General features: G+C 45.7%; 1 protein-coding gene across 3 annotated transcripts in view; it reads right to left on the bottom strand.

Moving 5' to 3' along the window:
- The window catches only part of CLCN4 (chloride voltage-gated channel 4), a 76,531-nt gene that overhangs the window by 11,250 nt on the left and 37,613 nt on the right, over positions 1 to 27,668 (bottom strand). For 2 of the 3 annotated variants that reach the window (XM_079911474.1, XM_079911475.1), the window contains 7 exons: positions 25,725 to 25,912; positions 17,054 to 17,176; positions 10,526 to 10,732; positions 10,339 to 10,419; positions 8,822 to 9,367; positions 6,813 to 6,999; positions 5,926 to 6,324 (listed from right to left, as the gene is read on the bottom strand). In XM_079911474.1, the coding sequence (XP_079767600.1) occupies positions 5,926 to 6,324; positions 6,813 to 6,999; positions 8,822 to 9,367; positions 10,339 to 10,419; positions 10,526 to 10,732; positions 17,054 to 17,176; positions 25,725 to 25,912 (1,731 nt within the window). Of the gene's footprint in view, positions 1 to 5,872; positions 6,325 to 6,812; positions 7,000 to 8,821; positions 9,368 to 10,338; positions 10,420 to 10,525; positions 10,733 to 17,053; positions 17,177 to 25,724; positions 25,913 to 27,668 lie in introns of those variants that run through there. The other variant, XM_079911476.1, reaches the window with a different exon arrangement.

The following is a 27,668-nucleotide window of genomic DNA, read 5'->3' as shown; positions in this document are numbered from 1 at the left end:
AAAGAAAGCTGAAGAAAAGTAGGGTAACAGGAACTCATTAGAAATACAGCTTTATGCGGTACTAGAAACCTAGGCTATTTTAAGTCACACATGAAATAAATCCATCGGTCTCAAGATATTTCTCCAAGGCGATTTTCCTTCTGTTGGAATTTTAATCTTTCTTTTGCTTCATGGGAAAAGGTTAGGGAAAATGTACAGCAAGGCTTGCCTTAAAATGGATCCTGCTTTCTATAATACTTTTTTTTTTTTTTTGCCTTCTCAAAGACTACTATTCACCTATATTGTTCTTTGAAAAATAAAATTCTAACTGCTGGCTCTAAAGCTATTTATTACAACAGAGTACTCTAATGGAAAACTGGCAGCATTCGGGGTCAGACTGAGTTTGAAAAAGGGTCTCTGTTTAAAAGGGGAACAGAGGGCCCGCTGGGCAAATGCCTGCACAGTATGTGGGTCAGGTTCAATCGAGTTACATCAGATGGAGTACAATTCAACCACAAATACCAGATGACACTGATGCACAACATGCTTTCAGCCGTAGGTGCCACACAGTACACACTGTGCATTTCTCTCCTAAATCGAGATGGCTCTGTCCTGAAATGCTAAGGTGGGCGGCAAACAGTCAACACACACTTATCGCCCATTTTCATAGACCGACCGATTCTCTAAAAGTCCCATGTAACAGGAATCCCATCTATTTCAACAATCCAGTTGAACATCAGGATTGGATCAAGCCACAAAACCCAATCAAGAACTGATCACATGGATTTGCTGAGCCCCCTCATAAAACCAACTACAACCTAGCCAACTGTCAATTCACTTGGTGAAATGAATAACAAGCTTCTATTGCCTCTGAATCTACCGATTGAGTTAGAAGCCTTGATGCGAACAGCACCTAGCTCCGTGAATTCTTGATCAGCACTGCAATCCCAGTGCCTGCACAATGCCGAGAATACAGCAGGCACAAAACAGGTATTTGCCAAGTGCACACATGCGTCAGTCACAAGTGGATGAACGAGTGGGTAGGTCTACTGAACGTCGGTGTCCTTGGCTCTGCCTGTCATGTAGAACAGAACCTATCTCACAAAGTAGGCATTAGGAAGGAAAGCCCTGAGCTATCCACTGCCAAACAAGAATCAAAGGCAACAGCTGGGGTCAGAGCCGGAGACCTGAGCAGCGCTCCTTGGTACTCCAAGAGTAGCAGCTGTGGCTCTCTCCAGAAGGGCTCTCTGTGAGGCCACTAAGACCTATCTTAAAGACCTATCTTAAGACCTATCTTAAAGCCTTGATTGAACTTTGGGCGTGGAGGTACGACGCACAGCCAAAAGCTGGTGAATGGAAGAATCAGCAAGAAAGCTCTCCTCATCTCTCTACTGGGGGAACCATCTACTCCCACTTTGGACAAGAAATCATCTGTCACCAAAATGCCTGCAACAAACTCCAGCATGAAAGTTCACAGAGGGCAGAGCCTGGCTGCTGTCATCGCTGTGCTCCCAGCTCCCGGGACAGCACCAGCACATGGTGGATGCTACACGAAATATTTCCTGTACGAAAGGGTAAACCAAGCCCTCACCCAGCACATGATCCAGTGCTATGAGAGTATAGGCTCCCAGACCCCAGGGACTCATGGGAACCTGTGTTAGAAAAGAAGCCAAAAAAAAAAAAAAAAAAAGATAGCCCAACATTACATGTGTAAAAGGTCTAAAAGATAAGAAAAGCGCTAAATATTAACCAGAGCCTTCTACGGTGTTGAAAATGTGGGCACCTTGTTAATTTTCCCTTTGCTTCTGATTTCCCCAACATTCTGAGTATTACTTTTACTTTAAAAAATGTAATAAACTTCATTTTTGTTGTAAAGATCGTTTTTGTTACGTCTAAACTTTTGTTAGCCCCTAGACTTTTTAAAATTGTTGTTAGTATTGGTGGTCTGCTGTTCTATTCTACCACAACTACTATCAGTGGCTGCGGCTCCTGAAAAATGATGCACCTTTTACGAGCGCCTGTTAAGGTCATTCAACCTGACATTCCACTTGCTAGCAGCAGTAAGATCATAATGCCAGGTGCAGGGAGGGTAATGAGGAAAGTGTTGATAAAGTGAATTCCACAAACTATGATAGGCCAAGAAATTTTAAAAGACTGGAAATAATCACATATCCAGTAAGTGATTACAATGGCTTTAGAGCAATGGTTCTCAACTGGGAGTAATTCTGCCTCCACCCTCAGGGGACATTTGGCAATATCCGGAGACATTTTGGGGTCTCATAACTGGGGGGATGGGGTTGCTACTGGCCTCTAGTGGGTAGAGACCAGAGATGATCCCACAGTGCACACGACAGCCTCTATCAACAAAGAATGATCCAGCCCCAATGTTAATGGCTTTAAGGTTGAGAAACTCTAATCATGTTTTTAGGGAGGTAATACGCTATCATCCTGTTCGTTAAAAATGCTTCCATAGGGGCTTCCCTGGTGGCGCACTGGTTAAGAATCTACCTGCCAATGCAGGGGACACGGGTTCGAGCCCTGGTCCAGGAACATCCCACATGCCGTGGAGCAACTGAGCCCGTGCACCACACAGCTGAGCCTGCGCTCTAGAGCCCGCGAGCCACAACTACTGAGCCCACGTGCCACAACTACTGAGCCTGCGTGCCTAGAGCCCGTGCTCCACAATGAGAGAAACCACCTCAATGAGAAGCCAGCGCACCGCAACAAAGAGTAGCCCCCTCTCATTGCAACCAGAGAAAGCCCGCGTGCAGCAACGAAGACCCAACACAGCCAAAAATAAATTAATTTTAAAAAAAAAATAAGAAAAAAATGCTTCCATAGATAAACAACACGGTCCTACTGTATAGCACAGGGAACTATATTCAATATCCTGTGATAAACCATAACGGAAAAGAATATAAAAAAGTATGAATATATCTATAGGCATAACTGAATCACTTTGCTGTACAGCAGAAATTAACACAACATTGTAAATCCACTCTACTTCAGTAAAAAAGTCAAAATAAAAAAAATCTTTTTTAATTTTAAAAAAGTTTAGGCAGATGCCAGACATCAAAGGTTAAAAACATGCTTCCATAAAACAGACATAATTGACAAGAAAGGTTAAAATGGAAAATGAGAAGCAACTATAGTGGTGGTCAGTACAAAGGTGATGTGGTAAAAAAGTAAAAACTATTTAGAAGAAAAGGCAGATGATTTTCTGACAAGTTATAGTTTATAAGGCATGCAGAAGTCCCTCTGCATGTATTTTTTCATCCCCAGCAGAAAGAAGCAGATGCCACCACTGTTCTCCACGGCCTATCCCCATCATTAACAAACAGCTCTCCCAGGAAGAAACCTTTTTATCCCTAAAGAACCCGTCCAACAGATCTGACACGCATCTTGTTGTTCAGTTCTGGACATGGATCCCTTTCTGCAAGTGGGCCTCTTCCACATGCTGGAGAATCACCATCAAATCATCCACCAGGCGAAAAAAATGAGAGTTCCCTTAACTCTGGCCCATGACTCTAACTTGCCATCCCTTTAATCATCTTTGCGGCTTCCCACGGAGTCCTTTCTGGATCCAGCCTCACTTAACTGTGGAACTCAAGACTAGAGGAGCCTGAGCCTGCTGAGCACAGAAAGAGCCTCGTGTTTGCAGAGAGCACCAAGAGGTAAAGTCCCATCTACCAGGAACTTGAACAAGGGCCACATATGGCCCTACGTGTGAGTACGTGACGGTGAAGGGGCCACGTTTCCGAGGTGCTGTGACTACTGGCTCTCCAGCAGAGACAACAGCTATGGTTTGGCATTCCAGAGAGAGACTGAAAGGAAGACATTTTCAGCTTCACGGGAGCAACTGACACCTTTTTAAACATGACACGTGAGAAAAAAATCTTTGCCTCACTTACTACTTTTTTCTTATCTTGGATCTATGTAAAATCTCTGCTCCTCAGTCCCCTGAAAGGGAAATTGGCATGGGATCCTTACTAGCTAAATGCTTACGTCCTATTTCTATATTCGCAAAAGGGCATCTAAGTCTGCAAATACAGGTAATGAATTTCTCCACCGGAGTACAGGACTTTTCTATATCCACGGAGCAGGAAAACAGCTTTTCAAACTGCTCACAGCCAAACACTCCTTGCTTTCCTGCAAACCATGTAAATGGCAGCTTCCACACTCTTATCGGTCTGATGGAAAGCATAAAGGTATTATTTACACCCCGTGTTGCCTCTTCAGACATTCCAAACATAGCTTCTAGGAGGGCACTGGGTTGGCAAGCTTAAATTTCTTCTCTAACCGGCTGATGACAATTACTGTTTCCCACTTGATTACAGTAATGGGTTTCAGCAAAATTAGTAAGCTCTCTCTTAGCAGGTGTGCCTGGAGCTACACAATAGGTAATGGATTCCGTGACATTTATTACTAGAGTGTTTAAATTTCAACCTTTGCTTAAAAGATTTTAAGGATTGAATAAATTTTTAAAGCCTGCTGATTACATTAATTTAAAACAAACCCAACCGTACTATACAGCTTTTTAAAAAAAAAAATCTCATTATTTATAAGGCAATGGTCATGCCTAAAGGCACCTACCTGTTAAGCAACAGGACGTATAATAAAGAGAAGCATCATGGAGCACTTGAAGCACAAATGTACTTTCATGTCTAAAACATAAAATCAACTGTTGCTTTGGGGGAGGGAAATATGTTTGAGCAACAAGCTAAAATTAGGGGCTATATAGCTCATTTAAACTTATTTTTATAAAGCCTTTGATGAAGATACTTTAAAAACATTTTACAAGCTACTTAACATAGCGAAGAGGTTTTAGAAATTCAAAGGGAGAGCCTAAGAAATAGTTAACAAAGAGCAGGGATAAGCTAAGGTGTGTTCCCGGTGGGGCGTTCTACCATCATACCTGAAAAAGTCCCCCTGGCAAACTTCACAAATGTCGTGGAAGTACAGTCATCAAGGGCACACGTGAGCCATGTCGTGGGCCCCGGTGTACCGTGAGATGCAGGGGTGCTGAGCCGGCGCGCATTAGTGTTTACCGTGCGCCGCGGATGCGCTCTGCGGCTCCCTGCCCCCGCTGCATCAGGAAGTCCGGAGGGAACACCCTGGGGGAGCCCCGCTAAGGCCTGCTGCCCCTCCCTCCTGGGCCTCCAAAGACTCACACCGGGCCTCTGCCTGTGGAATCCTCCCACGTCCCGCTCCCCTTCCAAGGCGCTCATCCCTGGGCCATCGGGAGCCCCGGGCTGCTCTGAGCCGCCCGTGTCGGGAACATCCAGCTGGGCATCATCCCCTCTCTGCTCTCCCAACTCAACAGCCTGCCCCTCAGCCCAGCTGATCCAGTTAGCGCACGAGGAGGAAAAGCATCCCACGGAACTGACTGCACCCACGTGGGTCTCTAACTGATGGCACCGGACATCGTGGCGAAGTGACGGGCTTGAGCGGCGCCGAGGGAGGCGTCTGAGGCAAAGGGCTCAGCATCTGAGCCGGTCAGCCTGCCTGGAAGTCTGTCTCTGCGAGCAGCTGGCCCGGCCAGCCCAAGCTCTCCCACCGCTTCCTGCTGAGCTTCGCCCAGCAAGTCCCTAAAAGGCGGAGCGCGTGTGTCCTAGCGGGAGCGGCCCAGGGGGCTGCTTGCAAATGTGGTGCTCGGTGTCCAGCCAAGAATGCCTCCGACAAGACACTGTCCCTCACGGTGTGACTTGGGGGCAGCAACAGCAGCATTGAGAGGGAGCTCGGGAGAAATGCAGAGTCTCGGGTCCCACCCCAGACCTACGGCAGTCTGGCCAGACGCCCAGGTGAAACGGAATAAGCATTAAAGCGTGAGAGACCCTGGGCTGAAGCCCTCCGACCCTCGTGCACTCTGTCGAACCTCTTTGAGAATGTCGGGGCACAGAGCTGCTATTCGTCTCCGTGAAACGTGAGCCTCCCTGCTTTACTCACTTATGGCAGGAATCAGCTCCCTCCTCTGGGCGAACCCGATGAGGCGCTCCGAGTCCCTGGAGACGACCACGGGGAAGCCGTTGTAGTCGGTCTCCTTGATGAGCGTCTCCACGTCCTCGACGGTCATGCTGCCCTGGGTGAGCACGGACAGCGGCGGCTCCCCCCGCCTTGGCCGCATGACGTCGGTGGCCAGCGTGCGGTGGGTGAACTCGTCCTTCACGTCCAGGAACGGGTACCCATTTAAGTGGATGTGGGCCTCGTAGATGCCTTCCTTCCCAAAGGCATCAGCCACCCACTTGCTGGTCACGGCTGCTGCCATCAGGGGCACGATGTACTCGAGACCACCCGTCAATTCAAACATGATAACCACCAATGACACCGTCATCCTGGTAACTCCACCTGCAACCAAAGGGAGGAATGAAATTGCAGGACTCGACTCCACACCCACAAGAAGACATGAACTGTGGAAACCGAGAAGCCGGCTCTACCCTCCCGGCACCTGTTCTACTGAGACAGTCCAACACGGCGCCCAGGCTCGGACCTCTGGGCCAGAGGCCAGACTCGGTAAACACAGCCTTGCATCAGGAGCCGTAAGTCACATCTCCCTGAGGGGCTCTTCTCCCATGAGGGACAGCAAGTTGTCTATTCACCCAGGACCACACGCCTTGCTTTTTGGTGAGTGGAGCCTACTTGGGCTTTGCAGGTTTCTGACTCAGCAAGCATCGCTCTCTACCAGAACCCCTCGAGCTGGAAAATTGCAGAGACTATCCACTATTGTAGATGGTACAGCTGCAAGATGGTGGAGACCCCATCAGCCTGGGTCCCTGGATGACTGAGCAGAGAAAAGCCCTCTGCTACTCACACACACACACACACACACACGGTACCTAGGCAGGCGGCAGCTCCCACCATGGCATAGAGCCCTGGGGTGACGCAGTCTGCTCCGGGCCTGCACCAATTCCTAAAGATGATCCAGTCGTGGTGATGGTAAGCCAGTTGCTCCACGCCAATTCCCACCATCCTGCCTGCCATGGCCCCCACAGCCATGCTGGGGATGAAGAGACCGGACGGGATCTGCGGGGAGCGCAGGGGAAAGAAGCATGAGGGAAGGGGGCCCCGTTCCCGCCGCCCCGCCGCCGGAAACTCAGGCCCCCCTCGACGAGCTTGCATTTTGCTTCAGTCTTCAAAGGAGGGGCAACGCTTCAAAACATGGGTCACCTGGGAAACCATGGGACCAGTGATTTCACCTGCTTGGTCGTATCTACTGTGACCTGGAGAAAATGCAATTTTACACTTTCATTTCCTCGCCTTCAAAAGCTGGCCTAGTTTGTCTGCTGTGGATAAAAGAATGATAAGCCCCACTGCAAATAACATTCAAACTGCACATCTGTCACTTGAGATACTCACCACTTTCTCTCTCCCCTCACGTGCCATTCAGATTAGCTTTTAAAATTAAATGTCAAGCCACAGCATGAAAATGGAAAAGCAAGGCCTCAACTGTTGACAGGTCAAAGAAAGAAGCTAAAAGCATCAGTGTAGCTGCCCTGCATCTTCCAAAAACCTTGGCACGGGCTTACTGCCCTCTTGTATGTACAGTGGCCAAACACCTGTCAGAGAGAGATGGGGGGCAGGTCCGTCTTCCTAACAAAGTCCATTTTCCGAAAAGTATTCTGAATATTTTCAAGCCAGGCTAAATGCAGCAAAGAAACAGACCATGGAAACTGAAAGGCCTTGGTAATAGCGTATTTTATATTTTGCTGTATGAAAAACATGTTCATTTCTCTAGTGATCAGACATGTGCTACAGAACAGACTTGACTCTGTTCGTGGAGACTGCATGTGACCGCCGATCCTGACCGGGAGCTGCATTTACGTCACCCCTACCCCACCCCCGCCCCCCAGCTGTCATCAACCTGAGGATGCAAGTGGATCTTTACCCAAATTCAAGTTAAGTTTGGATTCTCGGGTGTGATTTCCAGAGTGTGAGACATTCCTGAGGAAATTGTTCCTTTCTCAGCACCCCTTATCCCCCCATCATTTAATCCCCTGTACCTTCAAAGCAGGCTTCTCCCAGCAGGCACCAGAAGAAAATAAATCCCTTTGCATCAGAGACAGTCACCTGTTTAATAACGTTCATCCTTCCTTGTTCTTAAGGCAAAAATTCAGGTTTGTGTTTGACCACTGCACCCAAGTGCACAGCTTCTCAGACTTTTTTTAGTATTTATTTTTATTTATTTATTTATTTATTTTGGCTGTGTCGGGTCTCAGTTGCGGTACGCAGGATCTTTCGTTGCTGCGCGCAGGCTTCTCTCTAGTTGTGGCATGGGGGCTCCAGATCGCGTGGGCTCTGTAGTCTGTGGCAGGCGGGCTTAGTTGCCCCTCGGCATGTGGAATCTTAGTTACCACTAGAGATTGAACCCATGTCGCCTGCATTGGAAGGCGGATTCTCAACCACTGGACCACCAGGGAAGTCCCTAGACTTTTGTTTTTTTTAATTCGTAAGAATACCACAAAAAGCAACAGTCATGGAATACAAGGGGGTTCTGGGGGGTTCCCAGCGTTCTGCTCCTGGCCCTGGGTGCTGGTCACACAAGTGTGTACGTTTTGTGAGAATTCACCAAGCTGTACATGTCTCCATATGAATGATATACTCCAAGCCTTAGCTTCTTCACTTGTAAAATGGGGTTATAAATCTCTATTCCATAGGCTTGCTGTTTATCAAAAGCGTTGTTTCTTGTTGATTAAAAGAATGTCAAGTGCCCTGCGCATGAGAACGTTCAGTAAAGGTCACCTCCCCTTTTCCCCTCGTCACAATCTTATTCTGGGGACTAGGGTGCTATCCCCAGAAGGATAGAGGTTGCCTCCCTCCCCTGACACCTTCCCTCCCCTTCACTTACCTTCATGCCAAAGGTAAATATGGTAATGACGATTTTGAAGATCAGCGCCAGGGCCAGCTGCCACATGGCCGTGTAAACCCCGACCCCGGCCGGGCGGTCGGGGATGTCGTCCACGGGTCGCGTCATGTTGGGGTCATTGATGTAGTCACAGAGCTGGGAGGACTCGAGGGCCCCGCAGTCATTGAAGAGCTCGGATATGAGCTCGCTCGTGCTGCGGCGCGTGTAGGGGTTGGGGTAGGCGACGATGGCAGTGATGGCGGTCACCGCAATGACCTCCAGCACCGGGTACTTCCCCAGCTTGGTGGTTTTGCGCCTCCTGCACCAGGCGATGTTGCAGCGGATGAAGAGGGTTCCCCACAAGCCCCCGAAGACCCCAAGCAGGATGAAGGGGAAGAGCTCGGCCATGTACCAGGGCGTGTGATACTCCACGTAGAAGAGGACGAGGCGGCTGTTCCCAAAGGGATTGATGGATCGCAGCGTGAAGGCTGCCACCAGGGCCGCAAAAAAGGACCGCCACAAAGTCTTTAAGGGAAAGTAGTAGCTGACCTGCGACCAACGAACAGGTGGAAAATCAGAGACTGGCGGAAGAAAGAGCTGCCCAGAGCCCCAGCCCCTGATCAGCAGCCACCTGCTGGCATAGGCCACAAAGTCACACTCAAGACCAAAGATGGGCACTTCCTCAACCTAGGTGTGAGTATGGCCCAAATGCACTAACAAAGATATTTAAAGGACTCTATGTCTAAAATTGGAACGGATACTAGTCAAGGTGTGTTTGAGCTATTTTTTAAGAGAAATGAGAACACTTCATCATAATTCTGTTTATGGCACAGAGACCATCCTAAAAGAAAAGAAACCTCTGATTTGATTCTCCAGACAACAGATCATGGGTTGAAACCCCTGGCCCAGCAAACGTACCTGGAGGGCACGTGAGTTAAGAACGGTTTGTACATTTTTAAATGGGTGGGGGAAGAGAGAATTATTTTGTGACATGTGAAATATTCGAAAGAACAAGACTTAGTGACAAGTGGTAATGATATCAAATCCAAACTTCAGCATCCATAGGGAAGGTCTTGTGGGAAGGCAGCCATGCCACGCACGCACGTGTTGTCTGCGGCGCCTTCCACGCTACAAGGGCAGAGCCCAGTGGTTGCGACCGAGCCCTGAGACCCACAAAGCCTAAAATATTTGCTACCTGGCCCTTTACAGACAACGTGGGCCAACTGCTGGACTAGATCCATTTGCGTTGCAAAACATAAAAATGCTTCATTGTGTTGTTTATGAAAACGAGAGAGGAGACTGCAAATCTCCCCCAGAAATCACACTGGCAAGTTTTCAACAGGACTTGAAAACACGTATTCATGGCGAACACTGCGGCTCCTTAATGAGCTGCAGGAATCTCTCAATCCTCCTTCGCATCTAGTCCTCAGAGGGCTAGAGAGGGAAGCCTCCTGCCGCCCCGAACCCCCATGTGTTCCTCGGCGCTCAGAACCACGGGGCCCTCCAGAGCCCACGCTCACCTCTTCCAGACTGAAAAGCACACCCCCGATCGGAGCACCAAAGGCGACAGAGACCCCAGCAGCGGCCGCAGCTGACAGCACCTGCGAAGCAAAGAGCTCCCCGTCAGCCCGAGGCCTTTCCGGCAAATCAGCGGGTACTGGTGAGCCCGGAGAGGGTGGGAGGGCGCTTCATCCTGCACCTGCTCACCTCGCGCCTCTTGCCCTCGTTCTTGCTGTACTTGGAGAAGAGGCTGCTGAAGAAGTTGCCACAGCAGCATGCCACGTGCACCAGCGGCCCTTCCTTGCCAAGGCTCAGGCCCGAGGACACCACCAGCACCAGGGTGACAGTCTTGATCAGCAGGGTCCACTTGCCCAAGTAGCCCCTGATGATGAAGCCACTCAAGATGGTCTTTATCTGAAACACAGGATGGAGAACGATAGGGAGTGAGCCGCTTCAGCGCCACGGCTAGGAAAGTAACCTCTCCCTCCTCTGAGAAGCATCTTTCAAACTGAGATTCACTAAATCATATGGAGGACAGGCTGCTTTAGTTGTTAATTTAGCTATAATTTTATATTGAGAATTTATATTAACGCCTAATTTTATATATTAATGGAACCCTGAAACAATTTCAATGCATAGTAAATCTTAATAATTCCGAGAGTAATGAGAGATCATAACGAGGACTGAGTAAGTAATTATCAGTCTCATTTTATTTATGGCATTTATCCTGTGCATTTTACCCTCTGTTGTGTTGAAAATTGATTTTAACTGTTCTGTATCTATTGATTTTAACTGTTAATTTTTCACTACTGAAAGATGGCCAAGATAAAGGGACATCTGGCTGGCTATGTGACAAAGCAAATACAACAAAATATCAATTGAACTTTAGATGAGGGCCGGCAAACTATGGCCCATGGGCCAAATCCAGCCCACGGCCTGTTGTGTATGACACACGAGCTAAGAGGGCTTTTAATGTTTTTAAATGTAATATGTAAACAAGACTACCGGTCTTTTAGTGAGAATAGTTCCTCAATTTTGCCTCTTGACTCACAAAGCCCAAAATATTGACTCTCTGCCCTTTATCGGAAAAGTCTGCCAACCCCTGATGCAGGCCAGGGGTATATGGGTGCTCAATTATTTCGACTTTCCTGTATGTTTGAAAATATTCTTAATACAATATTGGAAAAAGAAGATGCTCAACATTCTAATAACGCACCTCTGGGGGTTAGTGGAGCTGCCTCGTGCTCCACTTTCAGACCTGCAACTGTTTTGTAAATGCCAAATAATGGCTTTCTCCCTAAATGTGCACGTGAATTTGCATAACGCTTTTAGAATTCAACGGGGTGCCCATCTCAGTGATTAACTTCATCTACTGGAGTCCTCTTCCCCCAAAACAGGGTTCTTCTGGATACGGAAGCATCACCAATGGGTAAGAAACATTTTACCTTCAACCTCTCCTGCGACTGGCTGAAATGGAGTGAATGTTTACTGCCCAGCTAGCAATTTACAAGCCTGTAATCAGAGATTTATTAGACAGTGAGTGAGTCAGCTAATGAAATTCTTGGTCAGTATCCGTTTTCCCATTGTATAATACATAATGGGACAGTCTCAGCTCTTGTCACCGTCAGGATGTTTACATAACGTCAAAGAGCCTCCTAGTGGGCGCCAAGAAATCAGTTTCTCAAATAGCTATTACTGTCCTCCACCGGCGCTCTGTGGCATCACCTGGAGAATTAGGCACCAGTGAGGACGAGTTATCCCCCCACCCCGAGATCTGATGTAACTCGTCTGAGGTGTATCCTGGGCATAGGAGGTTTACAGCCTCCCCAGGTGATTCTAAAATGCAGTCCAGTAGAGAAGCACTGCTCTCGTCCTGAGAAGAGCAGTACAGGTATTCCTAATTACTCAATATTTAAGGGAGGTCCTGAAACACTCTTTGGCATCATGTCACCTGTGATGATTTGGAGAGGGTCGTGAAGTGAACTAATCCTAGCAATTTTACAGGGGTGTGACTGGACCATTTCCATCTCAGGAATTCTTGATAGAGATCTGTTTCTTAATTCAAGGAGGAAGACCAACAGTGAGTGAGCGTGTGGGCATCCGTTCTAAAGAACTCACTAAGATCCTTCCTAGAGAACACGAGTGAGGTCTTCCAGCTCTACAATCAGATGGTATTTCTTGAACTAGCCTTTAACTAAAGGCAGACAAACTAGCGGTGGTTAAACTGGTCTTTAACTAGTGCTAGTGGGCCTATTTGAGCCTGTGCTCTGGGGATCTCAGATCCCTTTATTTAAGGGACGTTTTAGTATGCCTGCCACAATCCTGCCCTTTTGTGTTGCCTAGAATAAAATTATCTATAATTTTTTGTCAGTTAGTTAATGTGGATTTGGACCCCAGGGTACAGTTGAAGAGCGTAATACCATTTAGAAAATTACAAGCATCTAAATTACCTGAGCCTTTGCCAGCCATGACATGTGGTGAATTGAACAATGTAAGAGGTATTTTGTAATTCTCTAAAATGACTTTATAAAATTGTCATGATCAAATTAGGGACTAAAGAAGGCAAATTCATTCCCAGTAGATGCCAAAATCCAATCTCTTGCTTTAATTTGGATCAACAGAGACTGAGTCAAGCAGGGCTTTAGGGCGATGTATTGCAGCACATTTGTGACTTGATGGTGGTAACTTTAAAACCTCTCTGGCAAATAAATATTTGTGAGAGAGTTCACATTGTATAGAACTGAAACATCAACTCAAAGTAAGTTCTAGGGGGGCATGATTACTTTTTTTTTTCTTTATTTTATTTATTTGGCTGCGTTGGGTCTTCGTTGCTGCGTGCGGGCTTTCTCTAGTTGCGGCAAGCGGGGGTTACTCTTTGTTGCGGTGCGCGGGCTTCTCATTGCTGTGGCTTCTCTTGTTGCGGAGCATGGGTTCTAGGCGCATGGGCTTCAGTAGTTGTGGCCCGCGGGCTCAGTAGTTGTGGCTCGCGGGCTCTAGAGCGCAGGCTCAGTAGTTGTGGTGCACGGGCTTAGCTGCTCCGCGGCATGTGGGATCTTCCCGGACCAGGGCTCGAACCCGTGTACCCTGCACTGGCAGGTAGATTCTTAACCACTGCACCAGCAGGCAAGTCCCTAGGAGGACATGATTTCTTATACGGTCCACAGTGGTTCTATGAATGAAGCAGATAGTAGTAGAGTCATCCTTGCCCAGTTCGCTCTAAGTTCTGAAGCCCAAGAACTAGTGTGCACTTTTAAATGTGCTTTGTAGAGCTAACACAAGAGCATTTATTACACAGAAAAGAAATGGTCTCTAAATTTGTATTTTTTTTAATGTTTCAAAGGAGTTTTTGACACTGGCTGGGACCTGGGACCCTTTGCTGCAGTGCTGCAATGCTTGCACCTGGACAAACACCTAGCAACAAAATACAAAGAAAGTATAAGGGACTAAAAGTAACTGCATGCATGCCCAGTTGGGGCAAATTCTGGACAACAAGGTACAAAGAGACCAAAAAGCCCCACTGCCACTTCTGAAGAGCCGGGAGCAAAAGCAGGGCACTGCGCATGCCCCCTGCACTCAACACCACCAAAGGGGTGGGCAGACCCCCTAAGCCTCCCCTCTGGCCGGACCCCTGGACACACCCCTCCCCTCACCGCATATCAGGAACCAGCTCGCCCTGCCCCCCAGCAAGTAGGCCAGCAAGGGCACCTGTACTTGTTCTCCCTCCCCGCCTGCTGCAGCTCGGGCCCCAATAAAGCCTTGCCTGAATTTCTTGCCTGGCCTCTGATCACTTTCTATTGATTAAGGAGGTCAAGAACCCTGGTCAGTAACACTGTCATCCAAAGTAATCTAAATGTTTCAGAAGCAAACATTATAAAGGATGAGTGATTTTTTTTTTTTTTTTTTTGCAGTACGCAGGCCTCTCACTGCTGTGGCCTCTCCCATTGTGGAGCACAGGCTCCGGACGCGCAGGCTCAGCGGCCATGGCTCACGGGCCCAGCTGCTCCCCGGCATGTGGGATCTTCCCGGACCGGGACACGAACCCGCGTCCCCTGCATCGGCAGGCGGACTCTCAACCACTGCGCCACCAGGGAAGCCCGGATGAGTGATTTTTAAACTGTTCAGAAGTGCACTGCATTCAAAGTTTGTTCCGACACTGCCGATCACCTCCTACGATGGGAAGTTTATTTTCTAAAGATCTCATTTAGTATCTTTCCTGAAGTGAAGAATAGCCCTGTATCTCAAACTGAGTAGAGCTGTTTGCATGGTCCGTTGGGTTTTAACTGGAAGGACATCCTTTATATCCAGGAACTACTTATTTGCACTTACTTTTCACTCTGCCCCTCTCCTCCAAGAACTGGGGTAGGTATTGCACCCTTAGGTTAGGAATTTCAAGCTCTACTATAATAATAGGGAAAATTTTCTACTACTGAGTCATAATAACCAAAGCTTAATTATGAAATCTCCATTGGGCTCCTGGTACTTGAAAAGATTATTGTGAACTCTTTTATAAATAGAGACATGAACCTGTTACATATTATATACGGCTGAAAGCATGTTCATGTACCCACTACCAAGTTTAGGACAGAAGAGCAGGTACCTTTGAAAGCCCTGTTTGCTTCCTCAGTGGAACCTTCCTCCTCCCGCCTCCAATCATTCCCTTGCCTTTCTCTATAGCTTTAGCACATATGTATATCACTATACAGTATGCTTGTTTCATTTTGGCTGTTTTAGGGACTCTACATAAATAGATTCATACTTGATTTAGATATTCTTCTGCAACTTACTTTTTTCACTTGATACCGCTTTTATGAGTTTTATCCATGTCAGTGTGTTCCTTGTGCTTTGTCACACGGGAAACGATGCTCAACTCAGTAGTTTATTCCTTTTGAGTTCAGCTGTCACAAATAAAGATGCCCGCTTTGGACGAAGACCAGGTCCAGCCAGCCCCTCCCAGATAGAGTTCCCTGTCTGTCTAAGAGCTGAGCCACGCACCTCTGGTTCTTGGAAGGGGAAGATGGGATTGCCCCCACATCTTTTATTGCTGCTTTAAATTCCCCACCAGTTCCCCACTGGCCATCTCCTTATTTTGATAGGCGGCTGGAGTCCAAAAGCGCGTGCTGTTGGGCATTGCGATCAGAAACCGAGATGCCAACAGTAATCTGTTCTTTTTAGTGTCCCAGGTGCCTTCGGTCTTCGATATCCAATAAAACGCAGTCAGTTCTGCCTGAACACTTGTTTGGAAAACCCAAATTTGTTCCAGTGTGATTCATGCAGTCAGGGCAGAACTTGAGCATAATGCCAATTTCGCATCTGTTTCTGCACAATTTCATCTGGGAGAAACACAAGGCGGAAAACTGCAGCTGCGAATCGAGCCGTGCAGGGCTACACAAAATGCACACAGGCACACGTCTCAGACGACTCCCAGCTCACGCATGCACTAGGGGAGTATTCACACATTTCTTAACCATTTAACGTGTGTCTAACTCTGCTACTGCTTTTATGAGGTTCCTGTCTTTTTCACGTGTCACCAGTGAAGTTTCTGAGTGCTGTGCCCCTCGCCCCATCTTCCCCACAAGCTCTGTGGTTTTGATGATGCAGTTTTGTGATTTTTAGGAATGCATATGGTGCCTTAGAGCAGCAGTGGCTGTACCGAGGAAACAGGATGGTATTGCAGCTTATTTTTCAGGCTCCTGCAGCAACACGCTCATATAAACCATCCAAAGTTCAGCATGAAATAGTCTTTTTTTTTTTTTAATCTTTTCCTGGATCAAGACAATGTTGAGCTTTCCTTTCGATGATCCTTTAATTACCCCAGCCCTTTGCATGAACTGCCCAGACCAGCGGCGGTGCTGGCGACACCACCAAAGAGTGTGGGTGCACTGCCATGACCGCTCACATCTTTATCAACTCGGCATCTCCACCGTCTATGGGCGCTGCTGAAGCACCGACTTGAAGGAGAATGGAACAGCAATGATTAGAATGATCATCTAAGTGCTTTTAAAATGATTTCTGGCTAAAAGTTTTACTATGTGGGCTTTTCGGGAATTTGCTCAAGCATCGTTATTCTAACCCAGCAGATCTCCTTGGTTTGAAGTTTGGTCTTGGGCATTCCTCCTGGTCGATGAGGTCACTTCCCTCATACTCTGGTTACAAGAAAGTGCTGAAAAATATTTATAAGAACTCTAAACTCACAAGGGTGCATTCACGGCGCATGTACTGAACGTGGAATTCATTTTTTAAAGATTGCTATTACCCTGTCACCAGAAGAGCAAAACGTGGCGAGGGAGTTTACTCATCAGTAAGCTTTCTGAGCAGTAAACCTCCACCGTTGTCCTCTTTCACGTTCCATCATAGACGCACTTATGAGTTACTAGAGTGCCACGTTTGTGTGTGTGGTTGATGGACTCTGACTCCACAGGCTTTAAGGGTTATGCCTGGTTTGTAAAGACAAGAATTTAAGCAGCTGAGAAGCAACAGAGCATAAAGCCAGACAGCTGGATTCGACTCCCAGCTCACCGGCTTAGTGACCTTGGGCAAGTTACTTAACCTCTCTGTGCTTCAGTTTCCCCAACCGTCAAATGAAGAATAACAGTACCTACCTCATAGGCTCCCTGTGAGGACTAAATGAGTGAATAGATGTCCAATGCTTGGAACTGTGCTTAGCACAGAAGTACCACGTAAACATTTGCTATTCTTATTATTGGCACAAAAGAAATTCATTCAGCCCCCACTCACCTCGGGTATACCAGAGCCACAGGCGTATGGTGCAAATACTCGTACCAGGGAGACGGCCAAAAACGCAAACAGCAACGCCCACAGGATGTACATTAGGTAATTCAGAATGTAAGCGCTGGCACCCTAAACGAGACACAGAACAAGAAAGAACACGTGAGCCACCGCAGAACCGAGCGACGCACCTGCTCCTCCGCCAGGCAGCTTCTCTCCGGGTCCTGTGTCAGCGAAGAGGCAGGGTTGGCTTTATCAGCTGCTGCTATTGCTACAGTCGGTTCACACACACAGCGCTGGCTGCTTCTCCGGGAGCTGTGTACACACACCTTCTACCAGGTGAGATCTCAGCAGTCATAGAAACTGTGAATGAGGCTTGGTTTTAATGGCTCCGGGCCCTCAAGTTAATGAAAGGTGTAAGAGAAAATTCTGCCTTCGAGCCCCGGGAAGGTTTGTTTGGTCTCGTGTATGGTGGATCAGCCTCTTTGCTTTCATGAAGGCCACATCCGTGCCGCAGCACGCAGCTGCCCTGCCAATGAGGAAGTGTGGGAACTGCATTTCAGAATACCGCTACCCAGATGTGGTCCCTGGACCTGGGCGTGGGCTGGAAATGCAGAGTCTCAGGCCCCGCCCCAATAGTTCAAATTATCTGATGTGTGGGGAACATTTTCTGAACCAAATACACAGTCTGGGGTCTCTGAGGCTGAGGACCTGGTCTGTGGGCAGAGACCACAATTCTCCAGGCCTCAGCTTCTTGCCACCATCTGGATGCCGCACGTGATGGAGAGGGAAAGTGAGGGCACCTACAAGCCAGGCTGTGGGCACGGCTACACGTGTGCCTGTAAAACGCAAAAACACGCTCCACGAGATGGCTCTAGCCTTAACAATCACAGATATTCACACCCTATGTGGTGAGAAATCAGACAGAGAAATACATTTCACCTAGTGAAAAATGGACTTTTTTGAGACTAAAAATAACGTCTCACCCTTACTAACAGTAATTCTTTGAATCAAAGTATAAATCTTAGAAATGGCTGAAAAGCTAGACGGCCATATTTCCCCCCAAAATAGGAGAGAAGAAATCAAACATGGCGCCCAGCCAATTCTGCCTGCCCACCTCCATCAACTCAAGTAGAGAATTTATTTTTGTATTTTTGGAAGTAATGGAGAGCACTGAGAATGTGTGAGATTTCAAGATCCCGGTCTACTTCTGAGATTTGAAGGAATTAATTTTCAACTCCACTGAGAAAGAGGTTTAGCAAATGGCAAAGTGCATTCCAAATGTCTTCAGCTGCATTAAGTCAATCGGGCAAGAGAGCGGGAGAGGGAAGAGGAGAATAAAGGGATCACATCTATCTTCCAAGAACACTTCTAGCTTGAATGGTCCTCACATTGCCCCTAATGTGAATCGTTCCAATCTAACTCCCCCTCACCTGGGCTTCTGATCTGTCGATGACCCACAGTCATTGTGGTAACCACTGAATTCGGTTAGAAACTAACCCTTTTCCCCAGCTAAGATGTGTATGTGGATCTGAAGCTTGGAGTGCCATGAAGGCAAGCAACAGGTCTGTGCTTCACTGCTACATCCCCTGGGCCTGGGATATTCCCATCACAGAAGGCCCACAAACATCCTCTGTAACGTGCTCCTAAGATGCACTGGAAGATGGTAACTTAATCCACAATGAGCCAGCACTTCACACATGTTAGGAGGGCTAAATCCAAACCAGATAACAACTGGGGTCGGTGAGGATGTGGGGAAACTGGAACCCACATACACTGCTGCTGGAGTCTCAAGTGGTGCAGCCACTCTGGAAGAGATGTCTGGCAGCTCCTCAAAAGGTTAAATATAGAGTTGCCATTTGACCCAGCAATTCCCCTCCTAGGTATCTACCCAAAAGAAATGAAAACATATGTCCACACAAAAACCTGTAGACAAACGTTCAAAGCAAAATCATTCATAATAGCCCAAAAGTGGAAGCAACCCATGTTACTCAGCTGATGAGTGGAGAAATGAAATGTGCTCTATCCAGACAATGGAATGTTATTTGGCCATGAAAAGGAATAAAGTACCAATCTATGGTATGACACGAACGAATATGGAAGACATTACGCTAAGTGAATGAAGCCAGACACAAAAGTCCACAGGGGCTTCCCTGGTGGCGCAGTGGTTGAGAGTCCACCTGCCGATATAGGGGATGCGGGTTTGTGCCCCGGTCCAGGAAGATCCCACATGCCGCGGAGCGGCTGGGCCCGTGAGCCCTGGCCGCTGAGCCTGCACGTCCGGAGCCTGTACTCCCCAATGGGAGAGGCCACAACAGTGAGAGGCCCACGTACAGCAAAAAAAAAAAAGTCCACGGACTGTATGATTCCATTTACATGAAATGTCCAGAACAGGGAAATCTGCAGACACAAGAAAGTAGATTCGTGGTTGCCTAGGACTGGCAGACTTGGGGGGAAATGGGGAGTGACTGCCGTTCCGTACAAGCATTCTTTGGGGGCGATGAAAATGTTCTAGACATTCACAGAAAGACAGACAAGATGAAAAGGCAGAGGGCTATGTACCAGATGAAGGAACAAAATAAAACCCCAGAAAAACAACTAAATGAAGTGGAGATAGGCAACCTTCCAGAAAAATAATTCAGAATAATGATAGTGAAGATGATCCAGGACTTTGGAAAAAGAATGGAGGCAAAGATCGAGAAGATGCAAGAAATGTTTAACAAAGACCTAGAAGCATTAAAGAACAAACAGAGATGAACAATACAATAACTAAAATGAAAAATACACTAGAGGGAATCAATAGCAGAATAACTGAGGCCGGAGAACAGATAAGTGACCTGGAAGACAGAATGGTGGAATTCACTGCTGCAGAACAGAATAAAGAAAAAAGAATGAAAAGAAATGAAGACAGCCTAAGAAACATCTGGGACAACATTAAAGGCAACAACATTCGCATTATAGGGGACCTAGAAGGAGAAGAGAGAGAGAAAGGACCAGAGAAAATATTTGAAGAGATTATAGTTGAAACTTCCCTAACATGGTAAAGGAAATAGCCACCCAAGTCCAGGAAGCGCACCGAGTCCCATATAGGATAAACCCAAGCAGAAACACGCCAAGACACATAGTAATCAAATTGGCAAAAATTAAACACAAAGAAAAATTATTGAAAGCAGTAAGGGAAAAAGGAAAAATAACATACAAGGGAACTCCCATAAGGTTAACAGCTGATTTCTCAGCAGAAACTCTACAAGCCAGAAGGAAGTGGCATGATAAAGTGACGAAAGGGAAGAACCTACAACCAAGATTACTCTACCCAGCAAGGATCTCATTCAAATTCAACAGAGAAATTAAAAGCCTTACAGACAAGCAAAAGCTAACAGGATTCAGCACCACCAAACCATCTACAAAAAATGCTAAAGAAACTTCTCTAAGTCGGAAACAGAAGAGAAGAAAAGGACCTATGAAAACAAACCAAAACAGTTAAGAAAATGGTAATAGGAACATATATATCAATAATTACCTTAAATTTGAATGGATTAAATGCTTCAACCAAAAGACACAGGCTCGCAGAATGGATACAAAAACAAGACCCATATATTTGCTGTCTACAAGAGACCCACTTCAGACCTAGACTGAAAGTGAGGGGATGGAAAAAGATATTCCATGCCAATGGAAATCAAAAGAAAGCTGGAGTAGGAATACTCATATCAGATAAAATAGACTTTAAAATAAAGAAGGTTACAAGAGACAAGGAAGGACACTACATAATGATCAAGGGACCAATCCAAGAAGAAGATATAACAATTATAAATATATATGCACCCAACACAGGAGCACCTCAATATATAAGGCAACTGCTAACAGCTATAAAAGAGGAAATCGACAGGAACACAATAATAGTGGGGGAGTTTAACACCTCACTCACACCAATGGAGATCATCCAGACAGAAAATTAATAAGGAAACAGAAGCTTTAAATGACACAATAGACCAGATAGATTTAATTGATATTTATAGGACAGCAGATTACATCCAAAAACAGCAGATTACACTTTCTTCTCAAGTGCGCACGGAACATTCTCCAGGATAGGTCACATCTTGGGTCACAAATCAAGCTTCAGTAAATTTAAGAAAACTGAAATCATATCAAGCATCTTTTCTGACCACAAGGCTATGAGATTAGAAATGAATTACAGGGAAAAAAACGTAAAAAACACAAACACATGGAGGCTAAACAAGACGTTACTAAATAACCAAGAGATCACTGAAGAAATCAAAGAGGAAATAAAAAAATACCTAGAGACAAATGACAATGAAAACACGATGATCCAAAACCTATGGGATGCAGCAAAAGAAGTTCTAAGAGGGAAGTTTATAGCTATACAAGCCTACCTCAAGAAACAAGAAAAATCTCAAATAAACAATTTAACCTCAGCTAAAGGAACCAGAGAAAGAAGAACAAACAAAACCCAAAGTTAGAAGAAGGAAAGAAATCATAAAGATCAGAGCAGAAATAAATGAAATAGAAACAAAGAAAACAACAGCAAAGATCAATAAAACTAAAAGCTGGTTCTTTGAGAAGATAAACAAAATTGATAAACCATTAGCCAGACTCATCAAGAAAAAGAGGGAGAGGACTCAAATCAATAAATTTAGAAATGAAAAAGGAGAAGTTACAACAGACACCGCAGAAATACAAAGCATCCTAAGAGACTACTAAAAGCAACTCTATGCCAAAAAAATGGAAAACCTGAAAGAAATGGACAAATTCTTAGAAAGGTATAACCTTCCAAGACTGAACCAGGAAGAAACAGAAAATACGAACAGACCAATCACAAGTAATGACATTGAAACTGTGATTAAAAATCTTCCAACAAGACCTTCCCTGGTGGCGCAATGGTTGAGAGTCCACCTGCCGATGCAGGGGACATGGGTTCGTGCCCCGGTCCGGGAAGATCCCACATGCCGCGGAGCGGCTGGGCCCGTAGGCCATGGCTGCTGAGCCTGCGCGTCCGGAGCCTGTGCTCCGCAATGGGAGAGGCCGCGACAGTGAGAGGCCCGCGTACCGCAAAAAAAAAAAAGAAAAAAAATCTTCCAACAAACAAAAGTCCAGGACCAGATGGCTTCACAGGTGAATTCTGTCAAACACTTAGAGAAGAGCTAACACCCATCCTTCTCAAACTCTTCCAAAAAATTGCAGAGGAAGGAACACTCCCAAACTCATTCTATGAGGCCACCATCACCCTGATACCAAAACCAGACAAAGATACTACAAAAAAAGAAAATTAGAGGCCAATATCACTGATGAATATAGATACAAAAATCGTCAACAAAATACTAGCAAACAGAATCCAACAACACATTAAAAGGATCATACACCATGATCAAGTGGGAGTTATCCCAGGGATGCAAGGATTCTTCAACATATGCAAATCAATCAATGTGATACACCACATTAACAAATTGAAGAATAAAAACCATATGATCATCTCAATAGATGCAGAAAAAGCTTTTGACAAAATTCAACGCCCATTTATGATAAAACTCTCCAGAAAGTGGGCATAGAGGGAACCTACCTCAACATAATAAAGGCCATACACAACAAACCCACAGCAAACATCATTCTCAATGGTGAAACACTGAAAGCATTTCCTCTAAGATCAGGAACGAGACAAGGATGTCCACTCTCACCACTATTATTCAACATAGTTTTGGAAGTCCTAGCCACGGCAATCAGAGAAGAAAAAGAAATAAAAGGAATACAAATTGGAAAAGAAGAAGTAAAACTGTCACTGTTTGCAGATGACACGATACTATACATAGAGAATCCTAAAAATGCCACCAGAAAACTACTAGAGCTAATCAATGAATTTGGTAAAGTTGCAGGATACAAAATTAATGCACAGAAATCTCTTGCATTCCTATACACTAATGATGAAAAATCTGAAAGATAAATTAAGGAAACACTCCCATTTACCACTGCAACAAAAAGAATAAAATACCTAGGAATAAACCTTCCTAGGGAGACAAAAGACCTGTATGCAGGAAACTATAAGACACTGATGAAAGAAATTAAAGATACCAACAGATGGAGAGATATACCATGTTCTTGGATTGGAAGAATCAATACTGTGAACATGACTGTACTACCCAAAGCAATCTACAGATTCAATGCAATCCCTATCAAACTACCAATGGCATTTTTTATGGAACTAGAATAAATCATCTTAAAATTTGTACGGAGACACAAAAGACCCCGAATAGCCAAAGCAGTCTTGAGGGAAAAAAACGGAGCTGGAGGAATCAGACTCCCTGACTTCAGACTATGCTACAGTAATCAAGACAATATGGTACTGGCACAAAAACAGAAACATAGATCAATGGAACAAGATAGAAAGCCCAGAGGTAAACCCGTGCACCTATGATCAACTAATCTATGACAAAGGAGGCAAGGATATGCAATGGAGAAAAGACAATCTCTTCAATAAGTGGTGCTGGGAAAACTGGACAGCTACATGTAAAAGAATGAAATTAGAACACTCCCTAACACCATACACAAAAATAAACTCAAAATGGATTAGAGACCTAAATGTAAGTCCAGACACTATAAAACTCTTAGAGGAAAACACAGGAAGAACACTCTTTGACATAAATCACAGTAAGATCTTTTTTGATCCACCTCCTAGAGTAATGGAAATAAAAACAAAAATAAACAAATGGGACCTAATGAAACTTAAAAGCTTTTGCACAGCAAAGGAAACAAGACAAAAAGACAACCCTCAGAATGGGAGAAAATATTTGCAAACGAATCAATGGACAAAGGATTAATCTCCAAAATATATAAACAGCTCATGCAGCTCAATATTAAAGAAACAAACAACCCAATCCAAAAATGGGCAGAAGACCTAAATAGACATTTCTCCAAAGAAGACATACAGGTGGCCAAGAAGCACATGAAAAGCTGCTCAACATCACTAATTATTAGAGAAATGCAAATCAAAACTACAATGAGGTATCACATCACACCAGTTAGAATGGGCATCATCAGAAAATCTACAAACAACAAATGCTGGAGAGGGTGTGGAGAAAAGGGAACCCTCTTGCACTGTGGGTGGGAATGTAAATTGATACAGCCAGTATGGAGAACAGTATGGAGGTTCCTTAAAAAACTAAAAATAGAATTACCATATGATCCAGCAATCCAACTACTAGGCATATACCCGGAGAAAACAATAATGCAAAAAGACACATGCACCCCAATGTTCATTGCAGCACTATTTACAACAGCCAGGTCATGGAAGCAACCTAAATGCCCACTGACAGAGGAATAGATAAAGAAGTTGTGGTACATATATACAATGCAATATTACTCAGCCATAGAAAGGAACGAAATTGAATCATTTGTTGAGACGTGGATGGATCTAGAGACTGTCATACAGAGTGAAGTAAGTCAGAAAGAGAAATACAAATATTGTATATTAACGCATGTATGTGGAACCTAGAACAATGGTACAGATGAACCGGTTTGCAGGGCAGAAGTTGAGACACAGATGTAGAAGACAAACGTATGGACATCAGGGGGTAAAACCACAGTGGGGTGGGGATGGTGGTGTGCTGAATTGGGCGATTGGGATTGACATGTATACACTGATGTCTATAAAACTGATGACTAATAGGAACCTGTTGTATAAAAAGAAAAAAAACAACTAATACTAAACTTTCTTTGGGTTATTTGTATGGAAATATGTTAATATAAATGTTTCAGACATTACATGAAATTCCTAAAAATCTTATATGTTCTGGTATAATGTTATAAGTCATAATTCTAGTTATTACTTTAAAATGTATATCTCAGAAATAACTAAGTTTCCTTGTCAATTGCATTATTATGAACTTTCATCAAATCTTTAACTGTGGTCATTTTTAAGTCTTTTGTCATTTACAGACAGTTCTGGGTGTACTCTGACGCTTTTGCAAAAATGTTCCTATAAAAGGGTTTCAGCTTCAAGGAATTCATGGAAAAGACTCTGACAAGTACAGGTTTCTGGTAACTGACTATACTGCTGAACTGAATGAATAAGCATTTTCAGAACTCTAATGGAAAACTGATGCATTCATAAAAGTGCTAACAAAAGATCAAGATGAAAATAATTACATGGGACTGAGTGAACTGATGAGGATGATTATAATTTTTGCGACTTTCTGTTTGAATGAAAAATAAATGTTAAAAAAAAAAAAGTTCTAAAATTCGATCGGGGTGATGCGGCACAACTCTGTGAATATCCTAAAAGCCACCGCATTGTACCCGTTAATGGGTACACCCCACGGAGTATGGATCATGTCTCACTAAAGCTGTTATTAAAAAACAGTAACATCTTTTCTTCTCAATCAGAAGGGATAAAAATCAACCCTATTTCTTCAGCATGATCAAGAGATCACTCTCAGTAAGAAAAATAAAGCCAAACAAAAGGCTTTAAAGAAAATACATACATCGTGCACATGAAATAGTGGGAAAGGATTTTCCAAGTGAAGTTTGAACCCTAGAGCTAGGAAAAGCCAAGTGGCAAGTGGCACTCGTAGTAGCCACGACGACGGTCAGGACAGACCCTGCAAGGTGAGAGCTCGGACGTCCCCCAACACCAGCCACGGGGCTCCCAGCCAGGACCCGCCCCTGCACCCACCTCCGACTGTTTCACCAGCAGCTCCGACCACTTCTGCCACAGGGGACACTTGTCCCTGTCCTCAAACGTGGTCTCATTGGAAGTCCAGCAGCACTGCTCGTGGCTGTACCAGAAGGCGGACAGGCAGATGCCCTCCTTCAGGTCTGTCATCCAGTCGACGGCGAGATCGATGACCCCGGCCAGGGTGCCTGGAAGAAGCAGCGAGAGCCACTCAGAAGGACGGCCGGCATGGGCCAGGGTAGCACGTGCGCCCGGAGGGCCAGGCGGAGATGCCCGTGCCCCGGGCTGCCACGCACCCAGGAACCCTCTTTCTTCAGTCTTGAGGTCACCTGAGCGAGTGGCAGGGCACCAGGTGTGGCAAAAGTGGTGCCCAGCCCAGTGAGACACAAAGGCCAATGATACGCTGTCCTCGGGGGGCTTCGATAGGGTGGGAGGGAGAGACCCGCAGCACTGAGCCCACCGCAAGCCCCTGGGGCCGAGCGGCTTTCAGAACCCAGCCCTTCCGAATCTTAGAAACAGGGTACCTACACCCTATAAATCACGTAACCCCCTCAGCGGCTTCTGGGGCAGGATGCTGGGATCACACACATGAATATCCTCCAGGAAACCTGACAATTCAGACAAAATGGAGACAAAACTATTTATAACAGCCTCGTCATTGAAATAAAGTTTTCCCATCAAATGGAATCCAGCTTGAAAAATCTTACTTGTTAGAACTTTCTGGATTTTTAAAAAATTATGGATAAAGGACTGAGGAGCTACATAAGTAAATAACTACTTTAAAGGCCGATAGGAGTGGGATAAAATTGAGTGTGCAGTGGGTCAGAGAAGGCCATTTTAGGTCTCTTTCTAGAATAACCCATTCCAGTCTTTCACGAAGGCAGGGAATACTTTTGCGCTACCAAACTTTTCACACTTTTACTAGATCCTTATTACAACATCAATTCCCCGAAGGCAGCCATATGCCAGCCTCAGGCGACCTGGCCTTGCCACTCTCCTGGTTCCATCAGCAGTCGCCCACTGTTCTAGCCAGAACACCCGAATCCTCAGCGGCGCACAGGCTCTGACCACCGTTCCCACATTTCTCTCCAGGCTCCTCTCTCTCCATCACGAATCCCACACCCTGCCCACACTGTGTTCCTTGGCACACCAGGCCCTCCTCTCTGCACCACCTCAGATAGCACTGTCCTCCCCCAACCCGCCAAGCTCCTATTTATCTTCCAGATGCTGGCATTTATATCACCTCCTTCAGGAAGCCTTCCCTGATTTCCTAAGTCTGGGCTAAGTATACTTCCCAGGCACTCCCCATCACCACACCTATCACATCCTGATATGATCAGTATTTATATATATGTGTATACACACACACACACACACACCCCTCACATGCACACACACACACTCCAATTAGTCTATAAGGGTGGGGGGAGTCTCTTGTCTGGTTTGTGTGCCACGGTGGGGATCAAGCCAGGTGTCTAGACCCTGTGTCCCCTTTAAGTGGGCAAGGGCCATTGTATTCACGTCAGGTACATAGCTGGAACTATATATCCATGTTGAATGAATGAGAGCAACAAACGAATGAAAATCAGGAAACTCACGTCCATCCATTCACTCAAGGGCTATTTATTGAGCACCTACGTACTACGTGCCACGTACTGTTCCACACCCTGGGGTACAGCAGTGAACAAAGCAAACTCAGGTCCCTGCCTTCGTGGAATCTCAGCTTGTACGAGAAGACACTAGATTGAATAAGTAAGTAAATGAGGGGCTCCAACAGAAGGTGGTAGGTGCTAGAGAGGAGAATACAGCACGTTCCAATGGCAGCCATTTCCTACAATGGTGCAGGAGAACAGTCGGACACGTCCTCAAAAAGTTAAACAAGGGGGTTTCCCTGGTGGCGCAGTGGTTGAGAGTCCGCCTGCCGACACAGGGGACATGGGTTCG

Source organism: Stenella coeruleoalba (genome assembly GCF_951394435.1).
Source record: "Stenella coeruleoalba genome assembly, chromosome: X".
NCBI classification, from domain to species: Eukaryota; Metazoa; Chordata; class Mammalia; order Artiodactyla; family Delphinidae; genus Stenella; species Stenella coeruleoalba.
Note: the sequence above shows the minus strand (reverse complement) of the source record. Positions and strands in the feature narration are given on the sequence as shown.